Source organism: Nestor notabilis, unplaced genomic scaffold (genome assembly GCF_000696875.1).
Source record: "Nestor notabilis isolate BGI_N333 unplaced genomic scaffold, ASM69687v1 scaffold479, whole genome shotgun sequence".
Lineage (NCBI taxonomy): Eukaryota > Metazoa > Chordata > Aves > Psittaciformes > Psittacidae > Nestor > Nestor notabilis.
The window spans coordinates 22,141-36,985 of record NW_009944878.1 but is presented as its reverse complement, the minus strand read 5'-3'; the positions used below and the strand labels follow the sequence as shown (position 1 = coordinate 36,985).

Here is a 14,845-nt window from a genome sequence, read left to right as displayed (position 1 = left end):
AGATCCCTCTGCAGAGCCTTCCTATCCTCCAACAGATCAACATTCCCACCCAACTTACTGTCATCTGCAAATTTACTGAGGGTACTTGATCCCCTCATCCAGGTCACTGATAAAGATATTAAGCAGAACTGGCCTCAATACTAATCCCTGGGGAACATCACTTGTGACCAGCCACCAACTGGATTTAACTCCATTCACCACCACTCTTCAGGCTCTGCCATCCAGCCAGCTCTCAACCCAGGGAAGCACACACCTATCCAGGCGATGAGCAGCTAGTTTCTCCAGGAGAATGCTGTGGGACACAGTGTCCAAAGCTTTACTGAAGTCCACATACACAACGTCCACAGCCTTTCCCTCATCAGTCATGCAGGTCACCTTGTTGTAGAATGAGATCAGGTTGGTCAAGCAGGACCTGCCTTCTTGATCACCTGGTTGTTCTGCACGTGCCACATGACGGCACTCAAGATGATCTGCTCCATAACCTTCCCTAGCTCCGAGGTCAGCCTGACAGAATGCTTAGGATTTGCCTTGCCCTTCCTGCTCATCCAGGTGCCCATCTCATACGTTAACTTTATAGCTTCCACAGTAGTAAAGGTCAGAACCCTTCAGACTTCTTGAAAACCATGCATACAGGGTGCTTCAGGCAGATCCACCTCAAAGCTCTGGCTGACTTGGAAAAATAATCACATTAAATCAAAATATATAGCTATATATACAACCACAAACTCTTTCATTTTTTAAATCACCAGATTTCTATGCAGGAATTAAATTGACTTTTAGAAACATACACAAACTTTTATTATTTGAATTCACTTCCTCTGCAAAAAAGCTGGAAAAAAACCCCAACCCCAACAGCTACATCCCTTTATTACTTTACATATAAAACCACTGTAGAACAAGAAATCAAAGGTCTTCAATGCAGTTCCTCCAAACATCTCCACATTTGTCACCTGCAGCCTACTCTCCTAGTTGTCTTTTGCAGATCAGCTGTAAATCAATCAATGAGAACTAAAGAAACTTCTCTCATCTCTCCCTGTATCTCAAGATTTCAACAGAGAAAAGTAAGCACACTTTTCAATGCATCGTTATCTTTCCCAGTGCTGCTAATTGGAATGTGAAAACAAAAAAAATACCGAAAAGATTAAAGAAAAACATGAGGAAGGTCTCTCCTAAGTCTACACCATCCCAGAACAACTTTTATTCCTCAGAAACAATTTAAAAGTGGTTCTTATATAAGGACAAATCAACACATTAAAGAAAGCCACCATATATTTGTCAGATAATTTAAATATGGTGATAAAAGTCTTTAGATCTGCATAAACAAATTAATTATTGCACTCATTCGATTACAAAAAAGCTGTAACCACTGCAGCATCTACTAAGAACTTTCAGTAATTATGTCTATTGTAATTATCATGACTAGTAATCACACAACCTTCGAATGAGGCTGACAAGAGATAGTAAAATATGCTCGATATACTCCCCACGCAGACGGGCCAACACTTCTGAGCAGGACAAGCAGTGATTACTGTCAGAGCATGAATAACGTACTCTAATTAGCATATAGGCAGCAGTGTATATTACTTAGCTACTCTTAGATAAAAGCTTCTCATCTGTGCACCAAAAAAAAGGAACATATACTGACAATATAATGATTCATCTCTGATTCAGCTAAAAAGCTTTAAAAACCATAGTATGACTATGAAAAAAATAACTTACAATTTATAACCTCATACTGAGGTTATGCAGGTCCTACCTTAATTATACAATGCAACACAGTAAGGATTCCTGCATGTACTACAGAGTTGTAAAATGCATCCCTAGCAGAAACTTGGCTTATGGAGAAGCCCAGAGTCCACTTCACAGCTATGGTTCACACTAATACATGTATTTCGTCCATTTTTGTCATGAAGTTCATTTTTTTATGTATCATTTCACTGAAAAGCATTTCAACATGTCTTAGAAATTGGTATTATCAATGGGAATCCTGAAGAGCACAGATAGATCCTGTACCAATTACTTAGATCAAAACAGGATTCTCAAAGCTATGCATTCGTTCTGTAACTGTGAAGGTCTAAGCAGCACCAGTGTAAACCTTACAATTTAAACCAGCTAAGAAGTCCCTGGTTTTTAAAGACGTCATATTTACACTTGATTGGCATCTTGTTGACAGTATTCAGAACTAAGTATTTGCTGCCATGTAGCTGAATGATTCCAAATACTTTCCTTTCTTCTTCCAAAGTCTGAGTAATACTATGTTTCTAAAACAGCTTGCAGTAGCTCTAAAAAGAAGCAAGTATATAGAAAAGAATTAACATAGAATGACAGAATAAAGAATGAAAGATTGGAAATTAAATAAATGAGAGTACCATTACATCTATAGTCTTTTGGACCCTATATCAAAACTGTCTGAGAATTTCCCCCAGATTACACTGGGCTGGATTATTAGGACAATATGGTGTGAGGTACACTACACCTAGGTCTTAGACCCAAAAAAGACAGCTAATTAGGCACCGACATATTTGTACAGACCAGATTTAAAGACTGAAATTTTCTGAAAACCTTCCCCCACAACACAAGTTATTGATTACTTGAAAACATAAAAGAAGTGACCATTTTCCCCATAAATGTTTTACTATATTTTCTACGCATGGAATGAACTGTTACTGTGATTACTGGGTACTGATTACTCTGATTTAGCCTCTTTTTCCTCTCTATTTACAAATGTACCTTTTAGTAAGGCAAGCTGGCCTGAGAACAAATATTTTCATTAAATAGAACTGGCGTGAAAGTATCAAAGATACATTTTGTTCTTAGGCAGAATCATAGAATCATAGAACGGATTGTGTTGGAAAGAACCTTAAGATCATTTAGTTCCAACCCCCCTGCCATGGGCAGGGACACCTTCCAATAGACCAGGTTGCTCCAAGCCCCATCCAACCTGGCCTTGAACCTTGGCAGGGATGTTACAATGTTATCATACATTAGTCATATAACAAATTTACAAGTTCACACATAGTTTGTTGTTTTCTTTTGTTATTTTGTGGTTTTATTTAAATGCACCAAGAAAATGCTACTTGATGGAAGAAAATTTGTGTATTAAAAAAAAAATCCTGAAAATTACCAAGTCTGGCATCCAGACCCCCCCCTTTTTTTGTTTGTTTGAGTGTTGTTTAAAACCTACTTATGAAATTCTAACTCACCCTTGCTTCATTCTGCTGAAGCTTTTCTTCCATACTTAAAGCTGTTGGAGAATCCAAGAGTGCAATCTAAAATTGTAAGAATTAAACATCATGAAGTTAAAAAAAAAATGAAGGGAAAAGGTAACAATTTCTGGTGGAATCAAATGAAGGAAATGCAGCTGTTCAACTTCTTTGATTACTTAGGATGAAGTATTTTAAACTCCAGTATACGTCATTTTACCTTGAAATACTGTAAACAGAGTAATGAAATTCTAGCCAAAGCAGATATTTCAAATACAAATGATAAGTTTGATAGTACTATTTTCATTCCCCATGTATGCACATGGTCACACAGTTGCAACCAGTAAAACATGGCATAAGTTTATAATGGGGAATTCCTCATACATCTATCTTTATATTTCTGCTGAACACGAACATTTATTATGCATCCATAGTTTACCATTTTGCCATGACACATATGTATCTTGCTTATCTTTAATAACTATATATTAAGGCGATTGGCCTTAAAAGACGAAAACTGCTATACAACACATACACATAAGCAATACTCATTATTACGTGACCTACACTGAACCCAGCAATGTATTTTGGTAACCAGTATCTTCAGTGATGTACAGAAGCATTTGCAAAACAGTATTCTGGGAATATAAAGGAAAACTACAAAAGAAATTATACAGAGATTTATATTCTACTGTGCATACATAAAACCACCTGCTGTTTTATCAACCATCACAAATTCAATTAACTTAAGCAAGTTCTCTATTGCCTCCCACACAGCCATCTATCACATCCTACAACTGAACCAGATTTATTTTGTGATATCCACTGTTTTACAGCCTGGAACTAGGTCAAAGCATTAGATCTTCAAAGGGGTCCAAGCCACATCTACTTCACTAACTCTAAATCAAATCACATTTTGAAAATAAATTACATTTTCTCCTCCTAAAGAATATGAGAGAAACACCAGTATAAAAGAGTAATTCAACTCCATAAAGCTTTCTAATTGTTTGTAACAAAGCAGAGCTCTCCAATCACCTGCCATACCTATTACTGCTTCCAACTGTGGTCCCATCCTCTTTCTCAGCAAATGTTCTAAAGCATGAAATTTAGCTGAAGTACTACCCTTCTATTTAAAAAATTCTATGCTGAACTGACATTTCACATTGTACAGCCCATCTAAAATAAAAATAGATAGTTCTAGAAATAAATCTGAAGGATCATTTCAGATACTTCCAACTCATATTTGCTCAAGTATGAAATCCAGCAGTCCTGAGTGACATTATTTAGAAGCGATGACTGGCCTGAGCCAATAGCATACTCCTTATTATTTGCTTGGCTTCACCATCCTGGAAAAAGAGATATTAAGTCTAACAGAGCTTGTGCAGCAGATGTTTATAGCAGCTAATATTGAGAGAAGAACAAGAGTGAATTATAGCGCGGCACATGTTTTCTTACATCACCACTGAAAATACTTTTACATATTTAGCATGTTACATGCTTTCTGATGTACAGTGCAGCCAAACACAAATAAAATGTGTTGTTCCAACCTGTGCATACTCCTGCATTTTACATTTGCACATCTTAAATATTTTATACCTTTCTACTTCTTTTAAGATACTAGTTAAAGTACCTCTTCAGTCCACCAGCTAGACCCAGGAAATATGTTACTGCTCAGCTTCCTTATGCTGTGGTGACTACCTGTTCTACAGCACACTGCAATCAAGCCCTGATTATATTAAGGGAAAACTCAGAGCTTTGAGATGACAATTTTTCCCCTTATGCTAAAAGAGGTAGTCTACTGGCCATATGGAAACTGATTCAATCAGGAAAATAATATTCATTCATAGCCTCATAGAGCTTGTTTACTCAAATCAATATAATGAAAGATAATTATCTCATTACATTCTAGAAATAGATGTTATAACTCAAAGAAAATTACACATAAATTTCAAGCAAAGCTAACCTGATTCCCTTGAGCAAGCAGGGCTTTTAATCGGGCTATTTCAGCTCTCAGCTCACGGATCAGTTTGACGTTAGGATCCTCATTAATAGTAGGCTTGTTGATGATGTTTTTGGCTCTATTTGCATAGCGAAGTGTACTTAAAGTTTCTCCATAATTGACATCAGCGGGTGAAATAGCTAAGGAGATGAAATCAGAAACAGTTCATCCAGCACCGTATGTTTCACTTAGTAAAGTCAGTTTATATTTTAAAAGTCAGATAAACTTAATGCAGATGAAGACACAGAAATATATGATTAACTGGTACGGCTACAACTTGTTCCAGTTCTTCACCTAGCTCCACTACTTTCATCTTACTATAATGCTGCTTAAGTAAACACCGTATTTGAATAGTGTATTAGAATAATCAGGTCCAACAATCAAGCGTTGTAGAGAAATCTTGCTGTCAATCTACTTAACATTTACATTTCTCTGCTAAGTATAAATGTCCTATATGATACTCTACAGGCTTTCTTGCTATTTTTTTTTTTACAAGCACAGTGGGTAAAAAGGTGAGTATGTAATCATTAAATGGAAAAGTCATTTCGGGTAAAACCACAGCAGATTCAGTCCAAGCTTGGAAGGGAAATTGCACAGCATTCAAACAAAAAGCAGACATGCAAACCAAAACAAGAGAAGAGCTTCTGTAATTTACAAACCTCGCTGTTCCACTGAGCTGCAGGCATCTGGCAGAGTTTATCTGATGCCTCAAGAGAAACCAGTATTCTTTTTACAGGCAACTTAACCAGGAAAAACAATGGAGTTTAAAAAGATAATTGCTGTATCCACATAGATAAGCAAAAAACACAGAAGAGAACACCATGCAGAAGTTATGTTGGACCAGAAATCCTAATAATCAAACTGAGCAAGAGACCCAGAGAATCAGACAATGAAAACACCTGAAAAAGTAAGTAACCAAAATATTCTGCCCTTCCTCATTTTCTCAACACTAATAAATATTCTTTCTGCGGTAGAGACTCCCTGAATTAGGGGAGATGCACTTGGCCATAGACTATACTTCCCCTAGCTCACACTATTACTTCCCTACTTTATCTACTGTCTCCACTCCACTACTCAATTATTCTCTTTCTGGAAAGATGTTACAATACATTATAGACATATAAAAATACATCCAATTCTGTTTTGTCATAAAAGCCTTTCCTACAGTTTGAGATGATCTTCCTGCTTTTGTTGTGTTTAGTTAAAGAAAAGGAAGGCCAAACATGTCCAGACAGCTTGTCAGGCTCTGTTAGGCAATTCAGCCACATCACCAGTAGAGTTACTGTTGGAGAAAAGATCAACCATCAGGGCTCTGCCTAGCAAAAGCATCCTTAATAGATGAGGAAGTAGCTGAAAAAGCAGCCGGGTTTTGTAATTGTTAGTATAAGCACTGAAAGCTCATTGTGTCTCTAAAACTTCTCTTCCCAATCCTTCTCTCAAAAAAGGCAAGTTACTCAACCATTAACTGAAAGAAAGCATCAAGAAGAAAGATGCCAGCACGGTGTTACTTAAACAGCCAGAAAAATGAAGCAGAGTCTGGTCCAAGATCCTCTTTTGGTACTACTATGATCAGCCTCAGGAAAAAAGCAGCATGGATTCCAAAAACACACCCAAAATCATGCAACAAAGGAACTGCTATGCAGAGAATTTGACTGTAAGAAAGCAACCTAAGAACCAGAATTTGATCCAATGTATTTTATTCCCTCAATTCTGGTCTCCTGCCTTTCCAAGAGACTGCGTCAGTTAGACTGCATTGTATCTGAGCAGGAAAGAGCGAGAAATTTCAGAGCTGCTCTTCACTCCTTACATCTCCAACATCCAAAATCCTTAAACATCCCCTGACTTCACTTTTTGCGGGAATGGAATTCCCATTCCAAGTTGTTGAAAAACCTGAACTACATATGCCATAGGTAGGTTTTTAAACCAAGTGATCCTTACAGAGCTTCCTACAAGTAAGAAGGAAACTGTATGAAAAGTCTGCCTGGTCATAAAATCATAAAATGAAAAGATGACTGATCATAAATGATTTAAGCAAAAAGCTAAAATGCTGTGTGCATTCAAAAAGTAGGTTAAATAAAAATGACAGTCCTGCATACTGAATGTCAAAAGAGACCAGGTTGTTTCTGCTACTACTGCAACAAAAAACAAACACAGCTTTGGAAAAGCAAACTGATTCACACATCATTATTGACTAGGTACACAAACCTGGAATCTTTTTTTTTCCTACAGGGTATCAATGTCTTCAACCTGGGGAGGAGAAGTATAAAGGAACGGAAGTACCTGACTTCACCTAGGTCCAGGTTTGAGCATTTACCATGAATAACACAGCTGTCTGGAAAGTAAATGAACCTCAACAGGAAACAGGAGCTATTACTTGAAGTTTAACTGGTCAGATTAACTAACTGTTACACTGTGCATGTGTCAAAAAAACACAGCAATGAGGCAGAGAGGACAGAGCAAATGCAAGAACTTAGGCACATACATTTGAATGATCCTTACTTATGCAACCAAATGTTACTACATACACAACCTGGGTGCCTTGCTACATTTGTGACCAAATACTCAGCCAGTGATATATGCACCCAAACAGCTAATCTGCAGATGAAAATGAAGGTCTCAAACTCAGGAGGCATACCTGCTCTTGTTCATGCCATTACTAAACAACTAGGTTGTCCCCATATACACAGTGAGACCCTATATATTCTACTGCTGGAAGAGATGTTGGGCAGAGCATAAAGAGCACAGTATTACTAGAAAACTCAAAGAAAAAAAATCATTAATATGTGTAAACAATGCTCTGCCTTAACAAAGCATCTGGAATCTAAATATTTACAGCCACTCCTATTCAGCATGAACTCTTCAGGATGCAAAAAGAAGTAATTTAAAAACACTTACTTGCAATCATTATCGTTTTAGAATTTCCTCCTAGGCTATCTTTTAACAACCAAGTCAACACAGAGTCCCTGTAAGGCACAAATACTTGTTTCTTCTTTGAAAGTGGATTTGTTGCATCCTGAGATAAATCAGCTGTGATGTGGAGGGAGGGGAAAAAAAAAGCAATTAGGTATTTTCATTCATTTTCAAAACCAGGATGCATGAGGCCATTATGTGTATAAGTAAAAATGAACAGAAGTGTAAGTAAACAAACAGAAAGGTATTTAATGACAAAAAAAAACCAACCCAAAATAGACAAGCACAAAAAGCAGAGACTTACCTAAGGCAGAAATTACATTTCCCAGAGTAACTAGAGATTTGTTAATATTCCCTCCTTCCTTTAACCTAACCCCTGTGGCACCAGTGGCATCTGCTCGCTCACTTCCAGCAAGATCTACCAAATGAATCTTGCTAACAGTTTCACAAGGCATTTCCGAATCAAATTTAGCCTACAGAAAAGAATGGAAAAAATACAAAGACACGTACGTTAAGCTATGAAATTCTGAAATTCTACTGAAGCCAACCCAGTGGCCTTTTAGTCTTGTGACTGAATTTAACTTGTTTACAATAGCAGAGCTTCAGAAGACACGTGTATGAGAGGTGCCACAGAAAGGCATTTAATCATGAATTGCTGCATAACCCCCATGCAAGTAGTTATTTCTATAAATTGTAAGATTTGCAACTTTCTAGCCACTTATGGACATACACCAACTGTGAATTGGTATTTACATGATGCACAGTGAATTTGGGCTGCATTCATTTTATTAAACTTTCAACATATTATATTTACCTTTCAACAAGTTATAGCACACACAGACACATTTATGCTCATGAATACTTGCTTTTTGACAACCTTATTTTTTAATTATCCTGTGAATTACTGAATTTAAACACATATCAAGACAGGCGCTTTTGTTTTGTTACCTGAGTGAAGTTGATTGTGAAAATGGCATGTGACCTGCTACTGACATCGTTCATTCCAGTTGCAGCCGTCGTTCTATTTATATTTCCTGCGTCCATAAGTTCCTCTACATCAGTATAATTTTGCACTAAATGTTTAGACAAATCTAAAGAAAAGCAGTGTTACAGCATGCTCATATGTGCACATGACTTTCTTCCCAAAAAAAGATTCCAATCACCCTCACTACTGCAAAGTATTGCTGTAATTAGGGTTTATTGTCATACTTCATTATCACTTACGGAAAGGAATGAGGCCTCATGTGAACAATGGACCACTTACACATTTACAGTAAATTAATAAAAAAGCCCATGCAATCTTACTAAAGTATTTAGTGCAATAACATAAGCATAATCCCTCAAGAGACAAACCTTCCCTGGTAGAGGACAGATTAAGACAATTAGATCTTAATAGGTTCCTTCCATGCAAACATTAAAGATTTATAAATTATAGTCAACAAATTCTTAAAACCAATTGCATCTCTTAACATTATTTAAAAATGTGTTATAAATTTACAGATAAAAACTGTGTACACATAATAAACTTATAATTGGGAAAGCAAGTGTGGGTACAAATAAGAGACTATTCTTTAATGCTTCTATATCAAAGCACTGTATCCATCATCATTTACATTTTAAAATATAAAAATGCCCTGTGCAATTAGACATGACATTTTAGAATATATAAAGGTAATAAAAATATCCAGTGCAAAACACTGAAAGTGTTTTTACCCTCAACATAGGGCCCTTCTTTTGGATGTTCTCGTATTCGTAAATTGTTAGTTTTCGATGACTTCCGTCTCAGAAGATCTCTCACACGTTCATTATAAATTTCCAGATAACTGAAAGAAAAAGATTAGAAAAACACTGATTCAAGAGACTTTAAAAAAAGACAAGTCATGTTAACGCTGTGTTTGAAAGCAAGATGCCTGGAGAAGCAAATGGATCCAGAGACAGTAATGACTACAGTGTACTGGTATCATAAGGGAAAAAGCAAAAACAACAAGAAGCAAGTAGAAATGAAGCAGACACTAGCAAGATCAAGATCTCCTAATGGCAGCCTGAAATAAAGGATTGTTAGTATTATTATTATTCCTTATTGTTATAAGGAACAGTCTGACCAATAACAAAGGCATCTTCACTATCATTTAAATAAAGCAAAATGCACGGCTACTGGATTGAAGTTAGAACTATTGCGCATTTTGACACCGACTGCCAACAAAAAATCAATTACAGGACTGAGGCCAAGCATAGAAAGTTATCTGGAAAACACACGTTTTTCTCAGAGATAAAGTGAACAAAGTGGCTGTAACTGAACCAAGTTTGATAACCAGCAAACTATCAACATGTCAAGACCTACCTGACTTCTGTGCGAAAGGAAGCCTCATTCCGCTTTGTTTTCTCGCTTATTTTGCTGAATAATCCTTCACAAATGCGAGGTATTAAACCAGCATCACCCTGGAATAACAACAATTCTTATTTCCAAGGCTATGCACATATACATGCACATATATTTTAAAAAATAAGACCCAAGATCACTTGTTCAGAGAGTTCCAACATCCAGAAAAGGGGGAGAAATCAAAATCTTTCAGCAAATCCTCTCTTGCCCTTTATTTAACTGCAGTCACCCTGCCCCTGTAATCCTTGTGTGTGTGCTGGAATGTATGTACTAGCTCAAATTCTTTGCCATTGGGATATATTTTGCCCCTGTCATGTAGTTCAAATAATCCCAACTGTTTAAGGCAGAAACTAGCTCCTCAGAGCAATACATGCACTGCCTTACCTCAATGTTATCTTTTCTAACTTCTTCTATCTCATTTCACTGTGGGCTTGGCAACATCTGCAGAAAATGGGACAAGAGCCAAATACATGCACCCTTAAGCCATTCTCATTCAAAGCCCTAATCCCCAGCTCACAGTTCTTCTTGTCTTGAAAGATTCAGCAGGTCCACTGGTTAAATTAGCATGCAATAACAAAATTAAAACTACACGTTCACTGTATCCCACAATGCAGCCAAATTAAATTGGATATTTAACTTACAAATGCTCAACTCTGCAGTTAAAGAGTTTTTATGCATTAAGTGCTCGGTTGGTTTAGTAAAGCAAACTGAAAAAACATATTCCTTCTCAGAGATCCCCACGGACTATGTGGTTTACTAGCAGGGCTGTGACTATCCGTTACAGGGTTCTTGCCACTTCAGCTAACACAGCAGCCAGCAGCAGCAGAATGACATCTTCTTGGTTAACTGGCACTTCAGAATTGAGCCTCATCCCGGTGAGGCTGCTGTTCCACCACTGATGTCAAACACATGTCAGGCTGTGAGGCAGCGGCTACCACCACTGAGATACCCAGAGACTTAGCATGCAGCTCTTCCTTTCCAGCCAAGCAGCGAGGCAGTAAATGAAAGCCAGGGTTCTCCCTAGCAGCAGAGAGGAGTAGGAAAGTGCCATGCAGCTGGGGCCTTGGCTGACAAGGGGCTGCTTGCTCCCAGCTGCCCCATTCCCACTCAGTCTGATTAGGCAGATGACCAACTACCTGCTGAGCAGAGCAACCAACACTCCTTCAGAGCTGAAATGAGTGAACATGGCTCCCAGGAATGAAGGGAAAGGACACATACATACAGATGAGATTTGGGCTCAGAGCTGCAAACTCAGAAGTAGCTGACAAAACAGTCTGTCAGCTATGATTTGCCTCTAGTTCAAAACCATGTAAGATTTGATGCGATGGACTAATTCTGTGCATCACTGAGGCAAGAAGTGTTCTTGCTTAAAGTTAAGTCCCTTGTAATGAAGCAAGAGGCAAATTAGGACAAACCAGACCAAACATCCAACATAAGCATAGCCCAAGACTCAAGGCACCCAAGAGTTTGCCTGGTGGGATTCTACAGATACCAGGCAGCAGAAAACCATGAAGACAATGGACTGCCCTGCAGCACACTCCCCAGGCAAACATTTCTCCTCTCCTCTGAACCCCACATAAAATCTGACCCTTTTTGCCCAAGCTTGCTGCAGTCTGCTCCCATGTTGGTCCCCTCTGTCCTCATTCTTCAGTTTCCCCTGCATTCTCTATCCCAGCAGTCTTCTTCCAGGTGTCATTTCTGAGCTCCTCTTCCTCTTTCATTTGCCCAGATATCATTCCTGATTCATCATGCAGTCTCTTTTTTTTCTTTAATCATATCCTATCTCTCCATTTTGCCCTTTTCCAGCTTCTTCCTCGTCTTAATCAGAGCCTTCCCCAACCAGACTTCATCCTTTGAAAAAATAATCTATTCTCTCCTCCTATCACACCTAGCCCTTCACCTGACCATACCTCGGTTTCAAAAGAATAACCCCTAGATAAAGGGAGAAACTTGCAACTTAATGAGGCTTTTTTTGAGACACTTGCCTTTGGTAACAGAGGAGCAGCCCTTCCCAATATATATCAATCTCCACCTCCAGGTAAAGTTTCAGGGTTCAATGTTGGAAATTCCCACACACATTTTATCTTACTAAGTTTTTTTTTTTTAAACACACAAAAAGGAACAAGACTTTTCTTTCATCTCATGCTTGGAAACACCTGAATAGTTTTAATTAAAGCTTAAGGAAAAAAAAAATGAAAGATCCATCACAAAGTTTTAGGCAAGTCATTAGTGTCTGATGTAATTTAGCAACTGCAAAGAGAGTCTTAAAACAGGAAATATTAGCTCTAATTGAGTAACTTCAACCATAGCAATACAGTGATGAGAAAGGAAGAACACACTGTTCCGAGCATATTTTATCAGTAAAATGTACATCTTAGAGAATGTACATTCTCTATTAGAAGCTATATTTAAACATTTTCACCCTTTTCACTCCCTACAGCTCCAGGGCAGGATCAACTACATCTTTGATGGTTTTTTTCTGGGTTACAGAGTTTCAAGCCATGGAAATCCATGAAACTAAAATAAGTAGTTCACTCCAGAGCTGAATTTTCCCATGCAAAGCCCGTTTTCCTTCTGTGCTATCTAACTACAAATTTATATGTATTTCATACTTAGATTAAATTTCATTGCAATTTATATGTACTTTTTCTTATCCATCTACTTTGGACATAGGGAACAAATTATTCCCTTCCTTTTTTGCAGCAACCTTTCACGTCTTGGAAGACTTTTGTTCCCCCAGTCTTCCTTTCTCTGCATACACAAATCTGATTTTCCTTATAGATCATATTTTATAGATTTCAGATCATTCCAGTATCCCTGCTCAAGAGCTCCTCTAACTGGTCCACGTATTTCTTGAAATTATTGCTGCCCACAGTACTGCAGAAGAAGGAAGAAGCCTTCAGAGCCAAGAACAGCAGATATTGAAATCAAAATGAGAACAGAATTCATACTTTTCAAGGAGGAGTAGGGAAAAAAGAAAATGTATTTCAAATGCAAGTTTTCTTATAGCACTGTAGTCTCTCTGACAGGGCCATCAATTTTCAAGCATTTAACTTGGTGGCTGAGTATATTTTATACACATTCTGTACAAAGCCAGATTAAAGTATTTATGTATCATGGCAAGAAGATTAGACCTTTATTATTGAATAGTGTCAAACAAACTTCAGCACCTATTCATTTGGAAAATGCCTTGATGATTACAGTCATTACATATCATGAGGCAGCCTCATAAAAATGTCACTTTTATAAATTTCTGAAATGGAAATCCACAGCTAGGTCATAAGATCTTTTCTGGTTACAAAAGTCTGTTCTGTTAAGTATAAAGCTACTTATTCTGTAACAATGGAAAGGGAAAGGTTTGCAGCTAATTTACTCTTCTAAGCTAAAGGAGGTGCAAAGTGGCCAATCTTACTACATTGCAAAAGAGTGGTCTGTCTAAGGATGGACAAGTGGCAATATTCCCCTTTTCAATCCTGCTGGAAGAAGACATGATGTATTTTTTCCCCATGATCAGAGAGTGAAACCTAAAGAGGCTGCCTGGCAAACAGGCTTCATCAGCCAGCCTTTTTTGAACTGCTCTACTCCCAGCAGTTGAGTGGATTCTTTCTGTCCTTGGACAGTCATGGAGATAACTACAAGAAACTACTCCCATGCTTTACTCACAAAATGTCAAATACTCCCTCCTATCACATCTTTCTCTTCCAGGGTCTTTACTGAAGCACTCAATAGGACTTAATCCTGAAAACTGAAGTTACTGTATCATCTCATAACAGTTTGCTGAAACTTACATTTAGCTACTCTCATCCTCTTTCTACTTCTCACTTGATAGGTTTCTCTAAACTGGGGTTAAAGACCTATTTTAATCTTCTGACCTTTCAAAAGAGATCTATAAAACAGATCTCTTCAGAAAGAGCTGACCATTTGTGTTCTCAAAATCAGTATCTTCTTTGCTTTCAAGTATAGAAAATCAGTAGTCACATTTGTAATTTTCAGGTTTGTTTCTGAACAAAAATTACTGCTTTGTGTCCCGCATAGCAGAATATCACTGAAACACACTTTTCCACCTGTAAGTATCTACCTATAAGAGAAACAGCTCCTAAAACCTCTGATTACCACCAGAAGATATGATACACGGAAGGTCAGTAGTATAAAGACATGATCAGTAATAATTCCATAAAAACATGCTCTTGCAGTAGCATAATTTGAATTCATTGCTGCAGAAGGAAAAAAACCACCTACTCAGTTGATGTGGGGTGAGCAGTAGACACTGTATTTCTGTAAAGCTTTTGATTCTGTTTCCCACAGCCTCCTCCTAGAGGAACTGACATGTTAGTCTTAGACAAGTGGTCCATG

At 37.7% G+C, this 14,845-nt stretch overlaps 1 protein-coding gene across 1 annotated transcript in view; it reads right to left on the bottom strand.

Annotated features, from left to right (window-relative positions):
• The window catches only part of LOC104412026 (kinesin-like protein KIF16B), a gene marked incomplete at its 3' end in the record, with an annotated part of 64,133 nt that overhangs the window by 43,553 nt on the left and 5,735 nt on the right, over positions 1 to 14,845 (bottom strand). The window contains exons 4-10 of the mRNA XM_010022619.1: positions 10,454 to 10,551; positions 9,826 to 9,935; positions 9,061 to 9,203; positions 8,417 to 8,585; positions 8,098 to 8,229; positions 5,167 to 5,342; positions 3,204 to 3,269 (exon numbers count right to left, since the gene is read on the bottom strand). Coding sequence (XP_010020921.1) covers positions 3,204 to 3,269; positions 5,167 to 5,342; positions 8,098 to 8,229; positions 8,417 to 8,585; positions 9,061 to 9,203; positions 9,826 to 9,935; positions 10,454 to 10,551 — 894 coding nt within the window. The remainder of the gene's footprint in view (positions 1 to 3,203; positions 3,270 to 5,166; positions 5,343 to 8,097; positions 8,230 to 8,416; positions 8,586 to 9,060; positions 9,204 to 9,825; positions 9,936 to 10,453; positions 10,552 to 14,845) is intronic.